This window comes from Lonchura striata, chromosome 1, assembly GCF_046129695.1.
Source record: "Lonchura striata isolate bLonStr1 chromosome 1, bLonStr1.mat, whole genome shotgun sequence".
In the NCBI taxonomy this organism is placed as follows: domain Eukaryota; kingdom Metazoa; phylum Chordata; class Aves; order Passeriformes; family Estrildidae; genus Lonchura; species Lonchura striata.
In genome coordinates this window covers 24,463,868-24,483,930 of record NC_134603.1, presented here as the reverse complement: position 1 = coordinate 24,483,930, position 20,063 = coordinate 24,463,868, and the positions used below count along the sequence as shown (strand labels likewise).

Below are 20,063 nucleotides of genomic sequence, written 5' to 3'. Positions count from 1 at the left end.
TGTTTATAGATGATGCTATGAGTATGTCCCTATTAGATGCTGTCAACTATTTGCACACATCATGGGGGTGACAATCAAATCCGTGGTTATGTCACTGTCAAGGGATGTAGGAAAGCTGATCTTTGCATTGTCTTGGGATTTTTTTTTTGCTTGCTTATTTCTTTTTGTTTTAAATAGAAAATGCACACTATGACCAGCATGTGCCTTTTTCATAACAGAAAGTTATAAATACATTAGGGGAGTCTTTACATAGAAAAGAGGAATACCACTGGCAATACCCTTGGACACTACATCCTCAGATTTCAGGGGCACAGACATTCTACTTCAGTAGTACTACACTGTGTAGTTAGGCTGTGAAAAATGCAAGTAAGCAGCAATTAGAAAGTGCAATAGTAATTAGTCTATCAGAAAGAACAGTGGGCAGCTGCAACATGTTACAGAATAGAATTTGTTTAGCAGTCCAGTGGTGATCTAGGCACTCTCAGTATTTCCCTAAATAAACAATAAGAACACTAGCAAGAACAATTGGGAATTGTTGGTTCATTTTCTATTGGAGCACATCACTTCAAACATTTCAGTGTCTACAGAAGAGCAGCTGACATTCAGGATTTACTTTGTTGTTGCCTCAGGATGAGCCATCTTGTGTCTGTGTCTCCAGTTTTAAGGAAAACTAGTGTTTAAGATAACAGGTTACTAAGACAGTTACTCTGCATGGAAAATTATATATTCTGACATACAAGTTTAGGTTTATGGGGCACATTTATTTTCTAGGGCAAACCTTTTAACAGCTGTCAAGAGCCAATGAGAGAGGAATAGCTTTTCCATTCAAAGCCTCCTTTAATGCATGATGATAAGACATCACAATGCTAAAGTGGTATCAATGCATAATTGTAGCAGTTCCCAGAATTTCAATTTCACACAAACAGAATTGTGTTTTATGCAAATATAAACTTCATTCTCATTTGGGAAAATGGCTCTGGCCTCCATGTTGCACTTTGGACCATTTTTTTCTGTATTCAGCTGAATCTGCTGTTCTTTGACGAAAATATAAGTTTTGTATTAAAAAAAGAAAAAAATCTATTACTTGCTATAACTCTGATTCTCTGAGAATGCCAACTTAAGAGAAACCAGGCTGTATGAATATGGACTTATTTTCTTATGGTATTCTTGAATTTAGCAGAAGCCTCTGACTGAGCTTGAGGCCGTACAGTGCATTGAATGTTCAGTCCACAGAAAGATTATTCTTGCCTGTTTGGATGCTGCTGTCCACAGATTTCAGTGATGGAACTGAAAAATACTATACAAGTATGAATAAGTTAAACTAGCATTTTAAGCACATCAGTGTTAGTGAAACAAATAATTGTGTTTACCAAAAACATAAATCCTTCTCTTATTAAAAAATAGAAAAATATCTTTTGTGAGAACTCTTATTACATAAGTGCTTGTAAATATTTTTCACATGAGAAGATGATACTTTTGAATTAACTGAATTATAACTATGTTTTATTCAGCTTTGTCCTGATACCGAAACTAAATTGAATGCCGCTTATGTTTTTGGAACAACTTACCAACAAAATGTAAGTAAGATATAAAATGATATTTTCAAATTTGAATTAAGCTGCCTTATATGTCATTAGTTATTCAGTGGATACTGAAGAACCTCTGGAGTTTAGGCACAGGCTGAAACATGGAGTTCTTCCTTGGGAAATTGAATGAAATAAGTGTAGGTTTTTTAAATTATTTAACTGCATCACAAAACTTTTTTACTACATAGCATAATCTCAGTAAATTAAACTGACATTTGTGTTTGTGAGGTTGCTGACTTAGCAGTGGAAGAACACAGTGCCTGAATTATGACAGCCGTATGCTTTGTATCATATCTCCTAAATTTCCTACCACCATCTTTCATATGGAAAGAAGTCAAGTCCAGTCATGCCATGCCTGAATATTGTTCCCATTTACTCTTTATAGTATGCCCTGATTTCAGTGAATTCAGTGAAGAGATTGAAAACTTATTTTAATTGAACAGATTACTCATCAGAGGAAAGAGAATCTTTACTTGTCTTAACTATGAAAAAACATTGTTGGGGTTTTCACACTTTAATAAACATCAGGAAAGGAAGAGGGACTAGAACACTGAACTATGTCAGCTGCAGAAATGGTTCTGCCAGTGATAAAGCATCATTAATTTTTGTCACTTAATATGTTAGATGGGAAGTCGGTAGTCTCTTTGGCAATCGAGTGGAGAAAGAAACATCTTTATAATCACAGCATCTCATACATATTAATATTGTTTATTAACTCATCGAACACTGAAAACCATTCCCCACATTATGTGTTGAAGTGTAAAAATACAAAACTCTGGCTGCTATTTAGGTGGTGTGAAAGTTTTGGAAAGTCATAGCTGTCAAAGCTTACTCTGGGAAATTTAAAGTGTTTACCAAATAACACTGGCAAATCTTTGTTAACTATTTTTATCTATCAAGATATTTAACAATATCTTTCATATTGTTTAATGTTGCTTAATCCATATTTCAATATTTCAGACAGAATGAAAACATTTTGTATTTAGAATCATTGAACTAGTTGAGTATGGGCCTTTTTTTCTTTTTAAAATCTTGAGTATTTGATACTGATTCTGTATTACCTGTATTAATAACAGTTAATATTGTTGGGTTTGAATAGATACATCAGTAACTTACTGAGTATTTTTAATATAACTTTTGTCCATGGTACGCATTACTTTTGTTTTTCCCCATGTGGCTTTGGAGAAAACAGAGTTGACAAATTATATGAGTATTTTAAATGCATGGTTGTTCACATTTGCAAAAAGTTATCTGCTTTCATATCTTAACTTCTTTGCACAATCACAGAGTGGTTGAGGTAGTCAGGGACTGCAGGAGGCTCTCTTGTCCACAAGTCAGGCAGGGCCACATAGAGCAGGTTGCCTAGGACCGTATTCACATGGGTTTTTATCTTCAGGGAGTGAGACTTCACAGCCTCCCTGGGCAGCCTGTGTCAGTGAAAACCTGTCTTCTGATGCTCAGAGGGAGCCTCCTATTTCAGTTTATGCCCATTGCCTCTGGTCTCGTCACTGGACACTGCTGAAAAGTGCCTGGCTCTGTCTCATACACCCTCCCTTGTACAATGTTTGTACACATTGGTAAGATCACCCTGAGCCTTCTTATTGCCAGGCACAAGAGTCTCAGCTCTTCTCTGTAGCAGACATGCTTCAGTCTCTTCCTCACCATAGTGGCCTGTGCTGGACTGTATCAAGTAGCTTAATTTCTCTCTTGTACTGGTGGGCCCAGAACCAGATTTCACAACTTCTGCATTTATGTTTCTTGACTTTAATGTTAATGCTGTTTCAAATTTTATGTCTGTGAGGTTTGCTAGGATAGTCTTTCCAAATCTGTTGAAAAATTCTCCACATTAGTCATTCTAGTTAATTGCAATCATTTCCAGGAAGTTTGCATAAAATCATTAGTGCTTTGTAATTGTTTGCAGATAGCTGAAATGCCTTGTCTATCAGTACTTCAGTAAAGCATTTGACACAATTTCTCACAGCATTCTCAAGAAACTCTCTGCTTGTGGCTTGGACAGGTGCACTCTTAATGGAGTAAAAAAGTGGCTGTAGGGAAGGAATCCACAGCTTGACAAATTAACTAAATGGTTAAAGTGATCTTTTAATTTTCCCTTTTTTTTCTTGTAGTGCAAAATTTCAGTTTCTAAGATTTTATTGGATTTTGCTAATCCGGTCTTTTATGACCTGTTCCTTGAATATAATGGTGGCAATGGACAGCAACATCTTTGGGCTGTGCCAGTTTTAAATTTGAATCTTCAATACAAAGAAAAGTTTGTTAATCAAGGTAAGATGGTGATAGTAGCATCTCTATGAATTTAAACAATCTGAAAATTTCAAATAGAAATAATCTATGTTAACTACTGTTACTGTGTTATGTTTAAAGATACCACAACATCATAACTTGTTTCCATTTAAAAAATGGAGTATTTGTGGGCAAGTTCGGATTGTTTAAGTGCAAGCTTTGGTTGCATACACCATTTGAATCAGTAATATGTACAAATAAAAAAATCTCATTTCATTATATATTTGTATAAGTTGAAAATAAACAATTTTAAATCCTCATTACTTACTATGTGTTATTACAACATATGTGTTGTTTCTAATATATTTCATTCTTTTTGTGTGTTGAACAATGTGTGTGTCATGTTTTCTAGACAGTAATATGAACAACTGGCTTTTGACTCGTCGATTTTTTTTGGTGGATGCACTTAGTGGAAAAGAGAATGACTTGGGAAAACCACCAAGGGTAATTCGGATTGCTAGCAAAATAACAATAAGGTGATTAACTCATATAATATACAGTACATAGAAAATAAAGCCAGTGTTGTACAGTCTGCATTTTATTGTCTTAAAGTTGTTTTGTTATATATTTTTTAGTATGTAATATGTGCTGCTTTTTCCATTGCATATTTGGGAATGGAATAAAATTCCATAGGTTGTTCTGATGAGTGAAAGAAAACAACATTGACTTGTGAGAATTGAAATCACCGTGATTCCCTTCCAGGTACAAGGATCAGACCATGTTGGCATAATGCAAGTTAGCAGGTATTCAGTCACCTCTTACAAGCAAGCATTGTCTGGAAAGGCCTAAAAACTCCTCTGTTAATTCTTTTTCAATATGTATGTTGCTGACTATACAATGATCTTATTTCATACTCCATATTCTTTTTTACAGTATTTTTTCCAGCCCATTGCCTGTTCTGTTATACAATCCAGAATAGGTTTGTAGTTATTTAACTAAAATTGTGAGACTGCCTGTTAGGGTCATTACTAATTGCTCATCTCAGCTGGAATATATTTTGGAGGAAACTTTTTTCCTCCTTCTTTATGTGATGTCCTCCTGTAAGATGAAGACAGGTAAAGATTGATTAAGGTATTTTCAGTAAACAATTCTTACCATGATTTTTAAAATATATTTCTGTACATGCTTTTGTACACTCCAGTTGTACTTTCAAAATGTGAAACCATGTCATTGGATTAGAAATTCACATTTAATTGCTCAAGTTGTTCTGTTCATTTAGTATTTCCTTGTTAAGTTTCAATGATTGCTTCCCAAGCACTCATCCAGTTGTTTTTTTTTTTAATTAAAAATCATACTCTTGTATTTCTGCAGTATCCGTCTGGTGTCCCATACACAGAGAGGAACCATCTACCCTCCTTTAATTACTGTTGCTTATACAGATGTGCTTATTCAAAACCCTGAAACCCAGAGTGTGATGGTGAGATCTTTATGCTACTTTAATTATACTTTTAGTTCTGTTTTTGGTAGTGGGTTATAAAAATCTAATAAGCAGTTTCTAGTTCTGATCAGTTTTGAAGTTACAAGTTTTCATTAAAACCTTTTAAAACAAATCAGTTAAAAGTGTTCTCTTTTCAGTTTATCTTCAGTCTTTTTTAACTTAAAACACTTGGAACTTGAAACTGGTTTTATAATGCTAAATTAGGCTACAGTTCAAATAAAATTTTACACACATAACAGATAAAGGACTTAATGCAGCACCGCAAGCAATTTATGCAAGGAATTAGTATTTTTATTTAGAACAGTGCATTAAGAGGAGGTTGTTATGACACAAACATTTCAGGTAATGTGTAGTTTAAGTTAAATTATTGGTAATATATTTAAAACATCCTTTAGTGTTTCATCTTTCTGTACTGAAAACCAACAATTCTACTGTAGCAGGTGCAAAAGGGACTTTTCCTACTTGCCCTTTTGCTTGCCTTCATGGGCAGCAGCACAGATGTCCCATTCTTCTGTCTTGGTGTGTTAGATCACACTGCTTTAAAAAGTAAATATATTGATGGTAGAACAAAAAAAAAAAAAATAATATTAGCATTTTCTGCTTGTCAGCCTTCAGCTGTTCAGACTTCCAGTACAAATAGACATCTGGCTAGAAGAAATTTGTGGTGCTAGCAGCATTCCTTGAATTCCACATTAGTTGAATGAAAGCAAGAGAATTAGACAGACAGAAAAATTAAGACCTTTTTTTTTTTCTGGCTAACTGATGTCTTTATTTAACTGCTAGACAGCACTGCATCCAGAAAGTAATTCATTCAAATTGTGATGGTAGGAACAATTGCTTTCAGTTCCTCAGTTTTCATATTATTTCATCCTTGTATCTATGTGAGATGTATTTGGGTATTGCCAGTTTTGGATGTCTTGTTGCATTTAACAAATTTTATGCAACTAAAAAATACATTGAATTTTGTTTCCAGTTTTTGTAAACACTGAGCTTGTAGTAACTGAGGATATTTAGACTTAAGTCCAAGTTCAGTGATAGATGATAGACTTAAGTCCATGTTCAGTGATATCTGACTGGAATAAATGTTTGGGGAAGACGAGATGTCAGGAAGGAGGGGAGGGAGGGGTGATACTTCTTTTAAACTGAATTAGAAAAACTATTTATTATCATGCTTGTGTTAATTTTAGCTGTGCAGTGACAAAGACTCAGGAAAGAATATTATAAAACAAGGTGAACATTTTCTCTTCCATATACAAATTTTTCAGACCAAAGTCAAAAGAGGAGGTCTTAGGTTAAATTTAAGCTAGAGGGAACAATTTTGATGCTGCATGACAATTTTTATTTCATTCAAGCTGAAAAAAATTCTAGTATCTGAGCTGTGCAAGCTTACCATGATTTTGCATGTTGGTCTAATTACATCAAGGTTACCTTTAATCAGTGATAAAAGGGAAAGTATCAAACATTCAGTGTCTCCTTTCAGGAGGAAGAAATCATACACATTTGAAAGAATTACAAAAAGGTATAGCTGGTATCTTGCAGAGGGCAGGCATCCCCAGCATTACTGGTGGTAAAATCTGCAGTAAGAGTTGCATAGTACATGCTGGTACTGAGCCTGGCAACAGAGCACACCAGGTCATATGCAGTAAAAAAATATGGTTTTGGTACTTGTATAGTAGCCCTAGATGAGAATTCCCACCAACTGAAACTGAAAGCTACCACTGTCTGTCATGGTTGTAACACTTCAGAATTTCTGTGTATATTTACTTTTTGTATTTTAATATTCAGGTTTCTTTCGCAGTCAGCTATGAGATGAATCAGAGAGAGGCTCAGATTCAGACTGATGTAAGTTTTAATTCCCTTTAATTTGCTGACATAATGATTTACTTCTGTATTTTGTGCAGAAATTATCTGCAAATATTTTTTTTATATTTTCAGATTGCACTGGGTGTGTTGGGTGGACTGGCAGTGTTATGGTCTCTTCTCAAGACTGCAGGCTGGAAGAGGCGGACAGGAAGCTCTATAATCGACTTGCAGGTATGAACAGCTGCCAGACTGAAATGGGACATCTCTTCCTCTCTTTAAGGGCACCTTTGCTGTCACTCCCTGTGATTATAATGATTTGTTTTCTTAAGGTAACTGAAATAATTTCTAGCCTAGCTGCATAGAACTGTGCCCCATAGTTAGGCTCACTTGAGGAAGTAGGTATTTTGCATTCTTTTTGATTCTGATATTGTCATTCAGGAAATGCTGCTCTAAAAAATACATGTAAATACAGGGCTATTCTGATCAGTTGAGTGGACTTGGTTTTCAGATTAGTTCTTCCTTGAACAACAGCCAGCATGTAGGAGTTTCAGCTGGTGATATAACCACAGTGGAAAGCTTTTGTTCAGGGCTACTTTTCAGTACTAGAGTTTCTTATGTGAGCTACATAATGTTTTATATGAATGCATTATGAACATGTGCCTTACTTAATAGTTTTACAGATGTCTACAGTGTGTTTTTATAATTGCAGACAGTGTTCAAGTTTTTACTGTTCTATGCTGGAGACCTAGCCAACGTTTTCTTTATCATCACAGTGGGCACAGGGATTTATTGGCTTGTATTCTTCAAAGTAAGTGTTCTTCCAGATTTGGATGTATAAAAACCTAGTAATATTAAATATATTTTTACATGGACATTAATATTCTTTTTTCTTTTTTTTCCTTTTCTTGTCAGACTATTGAGGCAAGTTCTATGTAACATTGTGGTTTGTGTACTTAAATTTTGTGTTCACCTGTTTTTTTTTCCTTAGGATTTGTTGTACTTGCAGTCTGCTTAATAGTCACTTAAAATATTTTACACATTCATTGATCTTTTTCTGGAAAAGCTTATTCACACTTAAGCATTTATTATGTTGTCACGTATGCAGGTTTACTGTTTCAATGTAACTTCTCAATTATAGGCTCAGCAGTTTGTATCTGTCCTTTTACCTCTTCCATCTCAAGAAGAAGATTTTGTTACATACATAGCATGTGCATTTAGTTTAAAGGTAAATAATTTTTTCCTCACCATAAAATACATGTCAGCATGCTTCTATGTATGTATCCTATTTTCAGTAGGCTTGTTTTTAAATATCTTGTACAGTTATTAGTTATTAGTGTGTGGGTGTTATGTCCTAATAGTTATGTTCTTCTGAGAATTAAGTAATTTTTTCATAGAAATTTATTTTGTGGAGTCTTTATAGGAAAATAAATGTCTCAAGAAGGTCATAAAAGACAGACTGAAAAGTCATTCTTTTAAGGATAAAGGTATAAAGAAACACAAATAAAATAGCATCATATCAAGAAAGCAAGTACTTCTATTTAAAGCAGAATGTAAGTGCTGTGAGTTCCTGATTAGAAAGAAGACAGAACCAAATAATTACATTCAAATATGTAGAACTCCTAAGATCACTGTTCTGTCTTCATGGCACATACAAATATTATATAAATTGTGGGTATTATACTGAATTGGAATTCCTAGTCCAGGTTAGTATTTTATGGGGTAAAAGTCAATTTTTAAAATTTGTTACTTTGCTGTATTTTCTTCATAATTTTAGACATCATCACACAACTTAACATTATTCCAAGCTTTTAAACAAACAAAAGATTATCAAAAGTTGGTAATAAAGTTGCAGTCTCTTGTATAATCAAGATATTGCTTGTTATGTTTCATGAATAATACATGCAATGACTATTCCTCCATCTTTGTGTATATGCTGTTTCTGTCCTTACTTTTCTCTCCTAGGCTCTACAATTTTTGCACTTGCTGGTTTCACAACTTGCTATTGATATTTTCTTTATTGACTGGGAAAGACCTAAGGGCAAAGTTTTTAAAGCAGTTGAAGGTAATTCAAACTACATTTCTTTAATAAGCAGCTTTAATGAAATTCAGATATTACTCTCAGATATTACATTTTAGAGCTTTACTGTACGTACTCTTTTTAGGTGAAGGTGTTACTAAAAGTGCTGCTGCACCTGTGAGCATATGGAGGACGTACTTTATAGCAAATGAATGGAACGAAATTCAGACAGTGAGGAAAATAAATCCTCTCTTTCAAGTCCTTGCAGTTCTTTTTTTTCTGGAGGTAATATTACTATTATTATTATAATTTATAATTCACAACCAGAGTGTAACATAGGGTCTGATGTTTAATTCTTGCATTTTGTGTGGTAATAGTGAATCACTTTAAATTCATTTGAAATCATGTAACCTAGTAAAATAATTATTCTAATGCAGTTTTAGATTTATATGTATGTATAGGTCATTGCAATATTTCATTAAGGAAGACTTAAAAAAATGTCCAACCTTTAATTACCTTAGAGATCTTTGTTAGATTTGTCTGGTTTTTTTTTTAAGTAATTAGTTACCTTAAAAGGCTTAAGAGACTGATAAATCTGTGTACACACTCAATTCTTTATTTGCCTACTAGCACCCTCCTGCCACAGTCAGGAATCATTATTCCTGATCTCATATTTGTCTGAACTGAGCTTCCTTCCTGTTAATTTGCTGCAGCACCCTTTTATTATGCTGGAAATAAAATGTGCCAGTTCTGTTCCCCATGGCAGTATGCCTTCAGTTACAGCTTCAGAATATGTGACGAACTGTGCTTTAGCTTTTAAAAAATATTTGGGCTTGTTTCTTTTGCAGTTTATTAGTTTTTTCTATTTTAGGAAGTATTCTTTAAGTGTGTAGCATATAGTTGTTTTTTTGAGGTTCTTATGCATATTTTAACACTTCCATTTAATTTTATAGTCCTTATAAAATTTTTCCATTAAATTAAGTAATGAAAGTCCTGAAACTTTATTGATTCACTATGTGAGCATTTTTGCTGTTGGTAAATACAGGCCAGGTCCAACTTAGGTGCAATGTTAAAAGAGAGGGAGAAGAGAGCAGTTATTCTTACTGCACTCTGCAGCTACCTGAAAGGAAGGTGAAGTGAGGTGGGTGCTACTTCTCCCAACTGACAAGCACTAGGACATGAGGAAATAGTCAACCCACCACAAGTATATTTTGGTGCAACTTCTGTTATGAAAGATTTTCACTAATTTTTCACCTCTTAAGTGTTTCAACACATACTGTTCCTCTCATCTTTTTTATTTTGGAACTTTTTCTACATTTTTTTGTTTAAAATAGATTCAACCATACAGATGGTGGAGGAAAATATATTTCTATACAATAAAAACAAAACAAATCAGTCTTTTAAGAGTTGCAAAGCACATGAAAATTTGCTTTGACATTGGAATATATAGTACCAAAGAGCTGAAATTTGGCAGAAGTTATATCCCTATGCAGAACAGTAGTAGAATCTTCTGGACATTTTCAGTAGAACCCAATACTGACTTTTGGATCACACAATTGAACTCTGTCATAGGGAGCAGGCTACTCTTCCCAGGTCCATTTTTCATTATTTTTTCTTATTTCCTGTTATGATGGAAACAACAGGATCCTAATTAATACTATTCATTCTCACCTGTTGTTATATTGACCTTCTTATCTCTTCAGGTGGTGGGATTTTCAAACCTGGCCTTAATGGATGCTTCTTCCAGTCTCACGAGAAGCAGTGAGAGTTATGTAGCTCCTTGGAGCTGCATTTTAAGATTTGGTGTGTCTGCTGCACTCTGGGGAGCCATTGCCATCCTACAAGTATGTGAAATATGTGACATCCTGAATTACCATTTTTAGGCTGGTTCTTGGAAGCTAGAATAAATCTCTAGACTGTCCAAGCTGCTTATCATAGCATGGAGGATGTTCTTAACTGTAATGTTTAGTTGTTTTAGCATAGTACACCTTTGGGACTCAAAATGAATCTTCTGAGATATGAGACATCTGAATTTGGATCAGAATTTTAATCCTCTCAAAGATATGAATTTATGCACATACTTTGTTTTATTTTAAACAACTTTGAAGCATCTGACAAGTTCAAAATAAAAAGCAGGTTCTTGCTAACAGTTTATTTCTTAAAGGAAGTAGGATGTCAATCCCTTTTCATTAAGTCCAGTGCAGTGGTGGCCACTACTGAAGTCTGTTGTTTGTGGGTGTGAAATAGTGAAATTAATTGCTTAATAACATCAATGAACTAATGAAAGAAAATGTGGTTGATTTATTTCAGGTTATATTTTTTGCTGTGATTTATGAAAGATTTGTTGAAGATAAGATAAGCCAATTTGTTGATTTGTGTTGTGTGAGCAATGTAAGTATTTCTTTGTCTCATTTGTAGTGTGGCATTTTAAATAGAATAGTACATAAGATAGTTTTAAGAATATTAAGTAATATTTATTAATTTAATTTAGATTAGTAGCTAACAGCCAAAGCTGATGTTTCCTTCAGCTCATTTTATGAGCTCAACTTTAGTTGGAAAATTATTTCAGAAGCATAGGTATCAATATGTTATTTTAAACACCTGATTTTTAGGTTTTTTTGTTTGGTTGGTTGGGTTTTTTTTTAGTTTAAATTGGTTACATGTGCTGATACAGAATTCAAAAATAACAAGTTGTAACAGACATTAGGCATGGAACCATTTACTGCCATTCTGTATACTAGTTTGTGTTTTAGTACTTCTGACTTGCAAGTTGTCTTGGTTTTATTTAATATATATATGTCCAGTTTTTGCTCCTGTCTTGTGCTTGTTCCTCAACTGCTGAACTTAATTTTGCTCCTCTTAACAGTTATCACCTTTTGCATTCATTTTCTCTTACTCACATCTGAACTTTCTCTTCTTTACATATGGGTTTTGAAGCTTTGTACTGCAGGAATTCCCTTTTAACCTATGAAGAGTGCAGTCAGAATAGATTGGATTACCTCATTTCCCAAAACTTCTTAAAAATACTGATTTACCTCTTTTATCAATCTTTCCAGCTGTGGTTATTCCTCCTCTGTGAAACACCCATGTAGTTCCTGGATTGTAGAAAATAATTAGTTTTGGAATTTATGTGGTTTATAAGCATTGTATCATACTTAATGAAGTTATGTTAAATACAGCCTTTTAGGAGTTCAGCTGGAATCATGCATATGTATTATGTAGCACAGAAATAATCTTTGAATAAAAAAAATCTAACAGCTTTAACTTCTTGGCTCAATGGAATTAAGCAGCAGCAGATCCTTGCTCTTGATGAACTAAACGTGAAGCTGGTATGTATTTCTAGTTATATACAGATAAAACTAATTAGTAAAAGAGTTGCTAAATATTTTTCTCCCACATTTTTTTCGGTACTTGCCTACTTTGTATTTGTAGCAGGACTGGCTGGTTTGACTGATATTCACTCTGAATTCAGAAGATCAAAAATAAAATTATAATTGTTGATTAAAGCATTCTCTCTCTCCCCATCTCTTAGATTTCAGTGTTTCTCTTGTCACACAACTGCTTTGGTCATTATATCCACGGTCGCTCAGTGCATGGACATGCAGATACCAATATGGAAGAAATGAATATGAACCTGAAGAGAGAAGCAGTAAGTAAAAGTATTCACGTTTATATCTGCTCAATTATTTACTTTATATAAAGACCACACACATTTACATTATGGATCTGCAATTGTGCACTACATTGAACCATGTTACTTAAAGATAGCAGCTGTTGGTATGTAAATATATGACTCAGTATTTCTTTCAGCTAACTCTTCATCTTTCTTTTTCTTCACTATTTCATCTTGTTACTTCTTCACATTTCAAGGATATAAAATTCCTGTTTCTCTAAAAAGGTTTTTTCATATAGTTAAGAACCTTCTTCTCAATTTTTAAGCTTTTCATAAGGTCACAGCCACATTCAAAAGAGTGTATACCAAAAGGGTTTGGTAAAGAGACAGATCTGAAACACTAATACAGAAACTTGTAATCTGCCAATCAATTCCTTTATTCCATCTCTTCTACTATGGTGATACAACCCATTCTTTATAGAAATTAATTTGCATAAGTATTTTTTCTAGTTTTTCATATGTTATATCTTTGCTGCAAGATCAGGCAAATATAAAATGTCTAATACATGCATTAAATTTCATGATATCTTGTATCTTTTTAGGGACAAATAAAGATATTCCTATTTCAATGTTAAGTGGACAGAAAAAAACAAAACCATGTGAAAATTAAATCTCAAACACTGAAATACAGGGGAATCTTATTAAAAATGTTTTTGATTTATGCGTTCTTACAATTTTTTTTTCTAATTGCTTATTTTAATATAATTTTGGGAAAAAGGGGGTTTTCCCCATTAAAATGTCAATTTTTTTTTATTTTCTTGCGGTTTCTGAGACTTATTTAATGTGATCTGAAAAACACATCTAAAAAGTCAGGAATCCAAAACAAAGAAGCAAAAAAAGCAAAGTGAGACAAGTATATAAGAAACTATAGACCTAAAAGAAAGGTCTTCAGAATAAATACCAGAATATGTATTATTAGAAGGTAATGAACTGAACACAGGTGAAATGAGAAATAGAACTTTGTGACAGCAGGGGTCAGGATTTCATGTCCTAAGGAAATCTTGCTGCCGTAGAACAAGAGTACAGTGATTTCAAATATTTAGAGATATTAAGTATTATCTATACATGAAAGAGAGGAAATTAAAAGCTTTTGACTGTGTTTGGGTCTATGATTGACATTAATTATGTTAATTTACACTTGCTTTAATTGTATAGGAAAATCTGTGTAGTCAGAGAGGTTTGTTACCAAACACAGATGGCCAGACATTTCAGATTTCCATTTCAAGAAAAATGCGACTAAACTATGACTGGATTCATGAAACCTTAACAAGAGTAAGTGAGATATTGGTATTCTTTAAATGTTATTTAAAATACAAAATTTCTCTGTTAAAGTCTTGGTCTTGTATTTCAGAAACAAGGTCCTGCCAGGCTTTTGAACTCATCTGCAAATACTTTCGAACAAAGCACAAGGGCCTACAATGCCATGAACAAATTTCTCAGTTCTTTTATTGATCATGTATGTATACTGACATTACTATATTAAGGAAAATATACTTACTCTAAATACAGACTAAAAATTACAGTTCCTCTTTAAGCTCATGTGCTTTAAGATCTATTGTTAAAGATTTTATGGCATCCAGAACAGTGCTTCATTAAAAAAAAAAAAAAAAAAACAAACAACAAGAATTGGAGTGCTGTTCAGAAGTGCAGACTGCACTTCAAGATGACAAATCCTTTTTTGTTATGTGCTTATTTTTGTCTTGGAATAGACCAGTGGGTTTTGTTTCATTCATAAAGGTCTAAGTAGCTGTACTTCACTTTGTAGCAGGTTTGAAATCATAAAACAAGATGTGTTGTTTTTATTTTTCTTACAGGTTCATAAAGAAATGGATTATATTGTCAAAGATAAGTTGCTGCTTGAACGAATTCTTGGCATGGAGTTCATGGAACCAATAGAGAAAAGTATTTTTTATAATGGTAAAAAGATGTGTGGTATTTGTACTATTTTAAGTATTCTGGTTTCTATGTAGATTTCTTTCCCAGGATTTACAATCTAAGATGGACTTGACAGCAGGAGAGATCAAGTGACTAATTGTGAGGGAGGTATTTAAGAGAAGTTCTGTAGGTTATAGAAATCCTGTTTATAATTTGTCATTTGACTGTGATCTTTTTTATTTAAGGCAGCTGAAAGTGACCGACATACACATTTATGAAATTCATAATCATAAGCACTGATAGAAGTATATTATTTGATAGTCTAGACTGCTATGGTTCCCAGAAGTTTAGATATAAATCAGGATTTCATGGCACTGAAGTACACAATTTATAATGAAAATACACTGTTCCCAATCAAACTTGTATTGGACATTTTTTGAAAAAGTAAGAAAACAGAAAAGTTTTTTGTAATTGTTTACATATTCTTTTCTCTTATAGAAGTGGTGTTTTTTGATTAAAATAAAGAGGTAGATAAATGTTCTAGAGTACTTTGGCTGTGAAAAAGGTATTTTCACCTTAAAAGACCCGTTTTCTGGGGGACCATTAAACAAAAATAATGCAAAGCTCTGAACCTTCTCATAAATAAGGCAAGAAGCATATGTTTTTATGATTTTGTTGAGTTGGGGCCAGAGCTAGGAGCTACTAAAACTTTCAGTGACAGGGAAGCTACATCTGCTTCTTGATTTAAAACAACTTTTTAAAATAATCTGATTGAGATCTCAGGAGTAAATAGAGCTGTGTGTGACACGTGTTCATCAGTATGATGCCATTTTATAAGTGAAAAGTTTGTATTGATTTTCAAAAGAATGAGAGGACTATCTCTGTGTTGCCATAGAATGTCATAAATTGCTCTATCTCTGATCTTCCTTTTTCTTATCAGCTTCCTCAGCACAGACTGATGAACTCTACAAACTTGCAACTCACAGAAATACTAATTTTTAAAAAAATATTCTCTTTCCATAGATGAAGGACACTCATTCACTGATGTTCTCTATTATGGCAATGAAACAACACTGCTCATCTTTGATATCCTGTTTTTCTCGGTTGTGGATTTAGCTTCTCAAAGTTTTGTTTTAGCAGCTATTCTAACATATTTGCAACAAGAGGTAAATTTCAATTTAAGAGTAAAGTAATATTTTTTAAATGGGAGTCAATATGGCAGTTTAAATAGTTAGCTAGATAATAAATGCAGTGAGTTAGCAGTGTGCAGTGAGAGAAGATTATACTGAGACCTTATGAAATAGTTTTTTTATTTATTTTGTCAAATGGACTTGTGAGAAATTAATTTTGTTCACATGGTGATCCTGAATGAAGAGATTACAAATAATTTTCAATAGAAAATGGAAATATCTGTTAAAATTAATCTCACATAATTCTGTCATAATTTGGGATAGAAAGATAGTGGAAAATGTTTTAAAAATGCTAAAGGGGATTAAGCACCTAATTAATTATTATTTACAATTTAAAGATAATCTGAATTTACTATTTTATGTTAGGTACTGAAACATACTAATGTAAGTATTTCTTCATTAATACATGTTTTCCAAAATGTTCTTAGATATTTAGGTTTATTCGTAATACACTTGGGCAGAAGAATTTGGCTTCCAAAACCTTGGTGGATCAAAGATTTCTCATTTAATTGAGAAGATGAAAAACTGTTAAGGATTTAATAATGGAAAATATGAACATGATCAAAGCGTCTCTGACCTACAGATTAATTGTAGTGCACTTTTCCACAATAACAATGTAATGGGTTTGAAACTTGTCATTTTTTATATTGTGTGCTATTAAGCTTTATTTTTCTGTATTTATAGGTTTTTTTTTTAATTTGTGAACACTAAGCCATAGGCTTTAAAAAGAAAGGTACATGCAAATAAGACAGAAGTAAACTTACTGTTCTTATTATTAGAATAAGATTAAAATAATTTTATGTCTTTTGATAAGATATGCACCACTGACTTTGAGGAAACAATTTGAGCATCTTATTGACAGGAGAGGTTGACAACTCTGAAATTCTCTGAAAATACCTTAAATCTTTGTTCCTTTTTTAAAGTTATTTTGACATGTAATGTTTAGCAAATATATGTCAAATTTTACACAGCACAGGATTTGTTCTGAATTAAGTTAGTATTTCAGGAGGAATTTTTCAAGATTTCTTATTTGCAGAAATTTTAATGTTTCTGTCTTGTGTGATACAGTATTGTATAATTCTGTCTCTTCTCTTGGAGTTTATCATTGTTTTTTCTTGGGTGTGGCCTACATATGACTTCCCAAACATGTATTTGAGATACAGTTGTGTTACAGTGATGTAGAGAAAGAGACTGATGGAGCAGAGGAGATGTTCATCAGCATTTGGGATTTGTTCTTGATCTTCTGTCTTGTGAAGCAAGAGGTTCAGAGAAACAACAATAATTATTCTGTTCACTTTTTCTGCACAAGTGAAATGGAAGCAATTTTTTAAAATCTTTTTAGAATTGTTTTCACAGGTGCTCATGGTCTCTTAATTTTCTGATTTTTTTAATCTTTAGGTATAACAGAGATATAATCATTTTACTGTCATCATATTTTTGGAATTTAGAGAAGTTAGTAATTACTCAAGTGCCAAAGGAGATTGTGAATGGCCTTCAAATCACCTTAAACCGAGGTGTCTACCTCCCATTTTTATTACTAAAAAGTCTCCCTATCTTTATACTTAGTGTTTTTTCAGTAAATGTTTAAACATAAATAGTGTTTGTTGGGTTTATAGCTGTTACTTGTCGTTAGATGATTCAACAAGGGACTTACAGGAGGAAAAATACCAGAAAAATATCAGTCACCATCATCTCATGTTTATTCTGAAACAGAGTGAGGACATGACTAGTTGAACTTAGCAGATTTCCAGTGCAGATATGCTTATCTGAGTTGAAGCAGCATTGTGTTTCAGATGGTTTTTGGCTTCATAAAGTGGAACATGTTCTCATGTTGGTACATTGTCATATCATACTAAACTGAGAGTAACATGGACGTAAATCTCACAGTTGCTATTGCTCCACTGCATTTGCTTTTGGTGTTGCAAAGCCTGTGTCACTTACTTGTCCAATGCAGTTGTATTGAGTGATAGAACATGCCTGCCAGTAAGGCTGTGACCAGAGAGATAACTAAAAAGTTGATTTGCAGTGGTACATACATTTATTAATGTGCAGTTTAGCATGGGCATTTCCATTTCATGCTTTCCTTGTTTCTATCTGCTTATGGACACAATTCTTAGTTTGCTGGTGCACACTATGCCTCAAAAAGGTGTACATACAAAATTTCTGATGAAGTGTTCAGGATAAATAAAATTAAGGTTGTTGCATTTATGGTGAATGTAGTAATTAAAGTGTCCATTAGGTTCTGAATCTGTTTAAACAGCCAAAAATCGTATTTCCACTGGGAACCATGACTGTATGAGCTGATTAGTTGTGAGGTTTCTTGTCAGTGATCTACTGAGAGCCATAACTGTAAATTAAGCTAAGGAGCCATCTGAAAAAGAAGCTGCAGCAGGACATTCACAAGGCAAAGGCAGCCTCACCTGGTGTCCATGTATTTCTTTGGGGTTGTCTTTGCATAACTTAGCTAAACTTAAGTCCTTTCAAGTCCCTGCAAAGTCAGTATATGAGAGGAAATAAAATCTTTGGCATGTGACTATGTTTACTCAAGCTAACAGATGTGACTAAAGGGGTGCAGGGACTTGCTGTGGTCCATTAATGAGCAAGGGTGACCCTGGTGCAGTGCCCTAATACTGGTCTTTATATACATCACTGTCAGTGGTCACAGGCACAGGTTTCTTCTCTCTGAATTCTGGTGATGTGTTCATGATCATGAAGTGTTTCTAATACCACGCCTCAACCATACTTTCTCCTGAGTGGTCAGATTTATGATCAGTCAGAATAACTAAACTAACTAGATTTGGGTGAATCAGAGAATGTCTGAAAGCAGAATGAAGATGTGGTTGTGCCATCTGTAGATGTGTGGTTTTAATTAGTTCAGCTTTCATCAGTTCAGTACCTGCAGAAATGGAGACATTTCAGCATGGGGGCTCTGCAGCCTGTTCTCAGTGCTTGTGCTAACCAGGTACACCTCTATATACATAGTTCCTGCTTTGAGTTTGCTTTAGCTATGCCTTTAATTATCTGCTGCACAGTGGGGCACGTGAAAGCTTTAATGACCTTGCATTTTGCAAGAACTACTGCTAAAAGCAACTCTTCTTAACAGATAAATGATAAATTAATCTAAAAACATCCTGTCAAAACAGTTCAGTCACTTGGCCCTCTCTTTCTCCTCAGTGTACACACTACTCTGTTTTGTTTTAGTTTTCCAGATCATTTGTCTAAAATGTTAATATTGCTAACATAGGCACTCTACGTGATTTAGGAAATAATTACAGGAGTCAAAAGCTCCAGGAATTCAAAGAATCTTTTCTTCACTCTTGCTGTCCAGTGAACACTTGGAACAGGTTGGCTGAGCTTTGTTCCCCTATTCCTTGATATTAGTTCAGGAAATATCAAGCTTGATATTTGTTCAATAACTATCCCTTGTGGTTGTATTTCCAGCTTAATGTTTTGGTTGTTGTTTTTTTTTAATTAATATGTATCTACAGTGTGTTGTTCATGTGATGAGTGTCTTTCAGGTTTCTAAATGTTCTGTTTTACCACATGGTATTTCAGGCTTTTCAGGCTCTCCTGTCTGTTTCTCTGAGCAATAAAAAAATATTAAAGATTTGAGACAGGTTTTTTTTTCATTCATTGATTGAGTTGACCCAAACCTACAAGTTTCTTCTTCCATTCAAATGAGAGTAGGGGCTGCTGCTGGCTCTGCAGTCCAGAGAAGCTCTGTCAAACAAGTGTGAGAAAGGGGTTTTGCAGTCCACGCAATAATGGCGGGTATGGTTTTGGATAGTCAGAACTAATGGAATGAGATGGTTGTTTTTTGCCAAGTTAAATACTAAACAAATTATTTCTAGCAATAATTAAAATTTGTATGTACAGACAAAGTACAGTAATTTCAAAAATATGTTAACATTTACAGGTTTCATTTACTGATGAGGACTTGCCATTTTACTACAACATTTATTTGAATGGTAGGGGTGGGTGTGTGACAGGTAAACCCTGCCAGAGGTGAGAAGTGGAACTGGCAGAGTGCTCAGCTTCCACCCTTCCATCAGCTGCTGCAGCACAGTGATGCCAGCCAAGCCCAGCTCAAGGGCTGTTGTTTTGTTTTCAGGCTCAACAGGAGTGTTTGAGCAGTGGGTGAAGGGTACAGTGACATTGTGACACACTCCTAAGAAAATCA

At 33.9% G+C, this 20,063-nt stretch overlaps 1 protein-coding gene across 1 annotated transcript in view; it reads left to right on the top strand.

Annotated features, from left to right (window-relative positions):
* The window catches only part of TMEM67 (transmembrane protein 67), a 30,433-nt gene extending 10,938 nt beyond the window's left edge, over positions 1 to 19,495 (top strand). The window contains exons 11-28 of the mRNA XM_077782910.1: positions 1,512 to 1,577; positions 3,713 to 3,869; positions 4,240 to 4,363; positions 5,199 to 5,304; positions 7,111 to 7,167; positions 7,261 to 7,359; positions 7,838 to 7,936; positions 8,267 to 8,353; positions 9,091 to 9,190; positions 9,291 to 9,430; positions 10,849 to 10,989; positions 11,456 to 11,536; positions 12,678 to 12,794; positions 13,974 to 14,090; positions 14,170 to 14,274; positions 14,633 to 14,735; positions 15,717 to 15,859; positions 16,312 to 19,495. Of these exons, the coding sequence (XP_077639036.1) occupies positions 1,512 to 1,577; positions 3,713 to 3,869; positions 4,240 to 4,363; positions 5,199 to 5,304; positions 7,111 to 7,167; positions 7,261 to 7,359; positions 7,838 to 7,936; positions 8,267 to 8,353; positions 9,091 to 9,190; positions 9,291 to 9,430; positions 10,849 to 10,989; positions 11,456 to 11,536; positions 12,678 to 12,794; positions 13,974 to 14,090; positions 14,170 to 14,274; positions 14,633 to 14,735; positions 15,717 to 15,859; positions 16,312 to 16,392 (1,923 nt within the window). The 3' untranslated portion in view covers positions 16,393 to 19,495. The remainder of the gene's footprint in view (positions 1 to 1,511; positions 1,578 to 3,712; positions 3,870 to 4,239; positions 4,364 to 5,198; positions 5,305 to 7,110; positions 7,168 to 7,260; positions 7,360 to 7,837; positions 7,937 to 8,266; positions 8,354 to 9,090; positions 9,191 to 9,290; positions 9,431 to 10,848; positions 10,990 to 11,455; positions 11,537 to 12,677; positions 12,795 to 13,973; positions 14,091 to 14,169; positions 14,275 to 14,632; positions 14,736 to 15,716; positions 15,860 to 16,311) is intronic.
* The last annotated feature ends 568 nt before the right edge of the window (positions 19,496 to 20,063 follow it).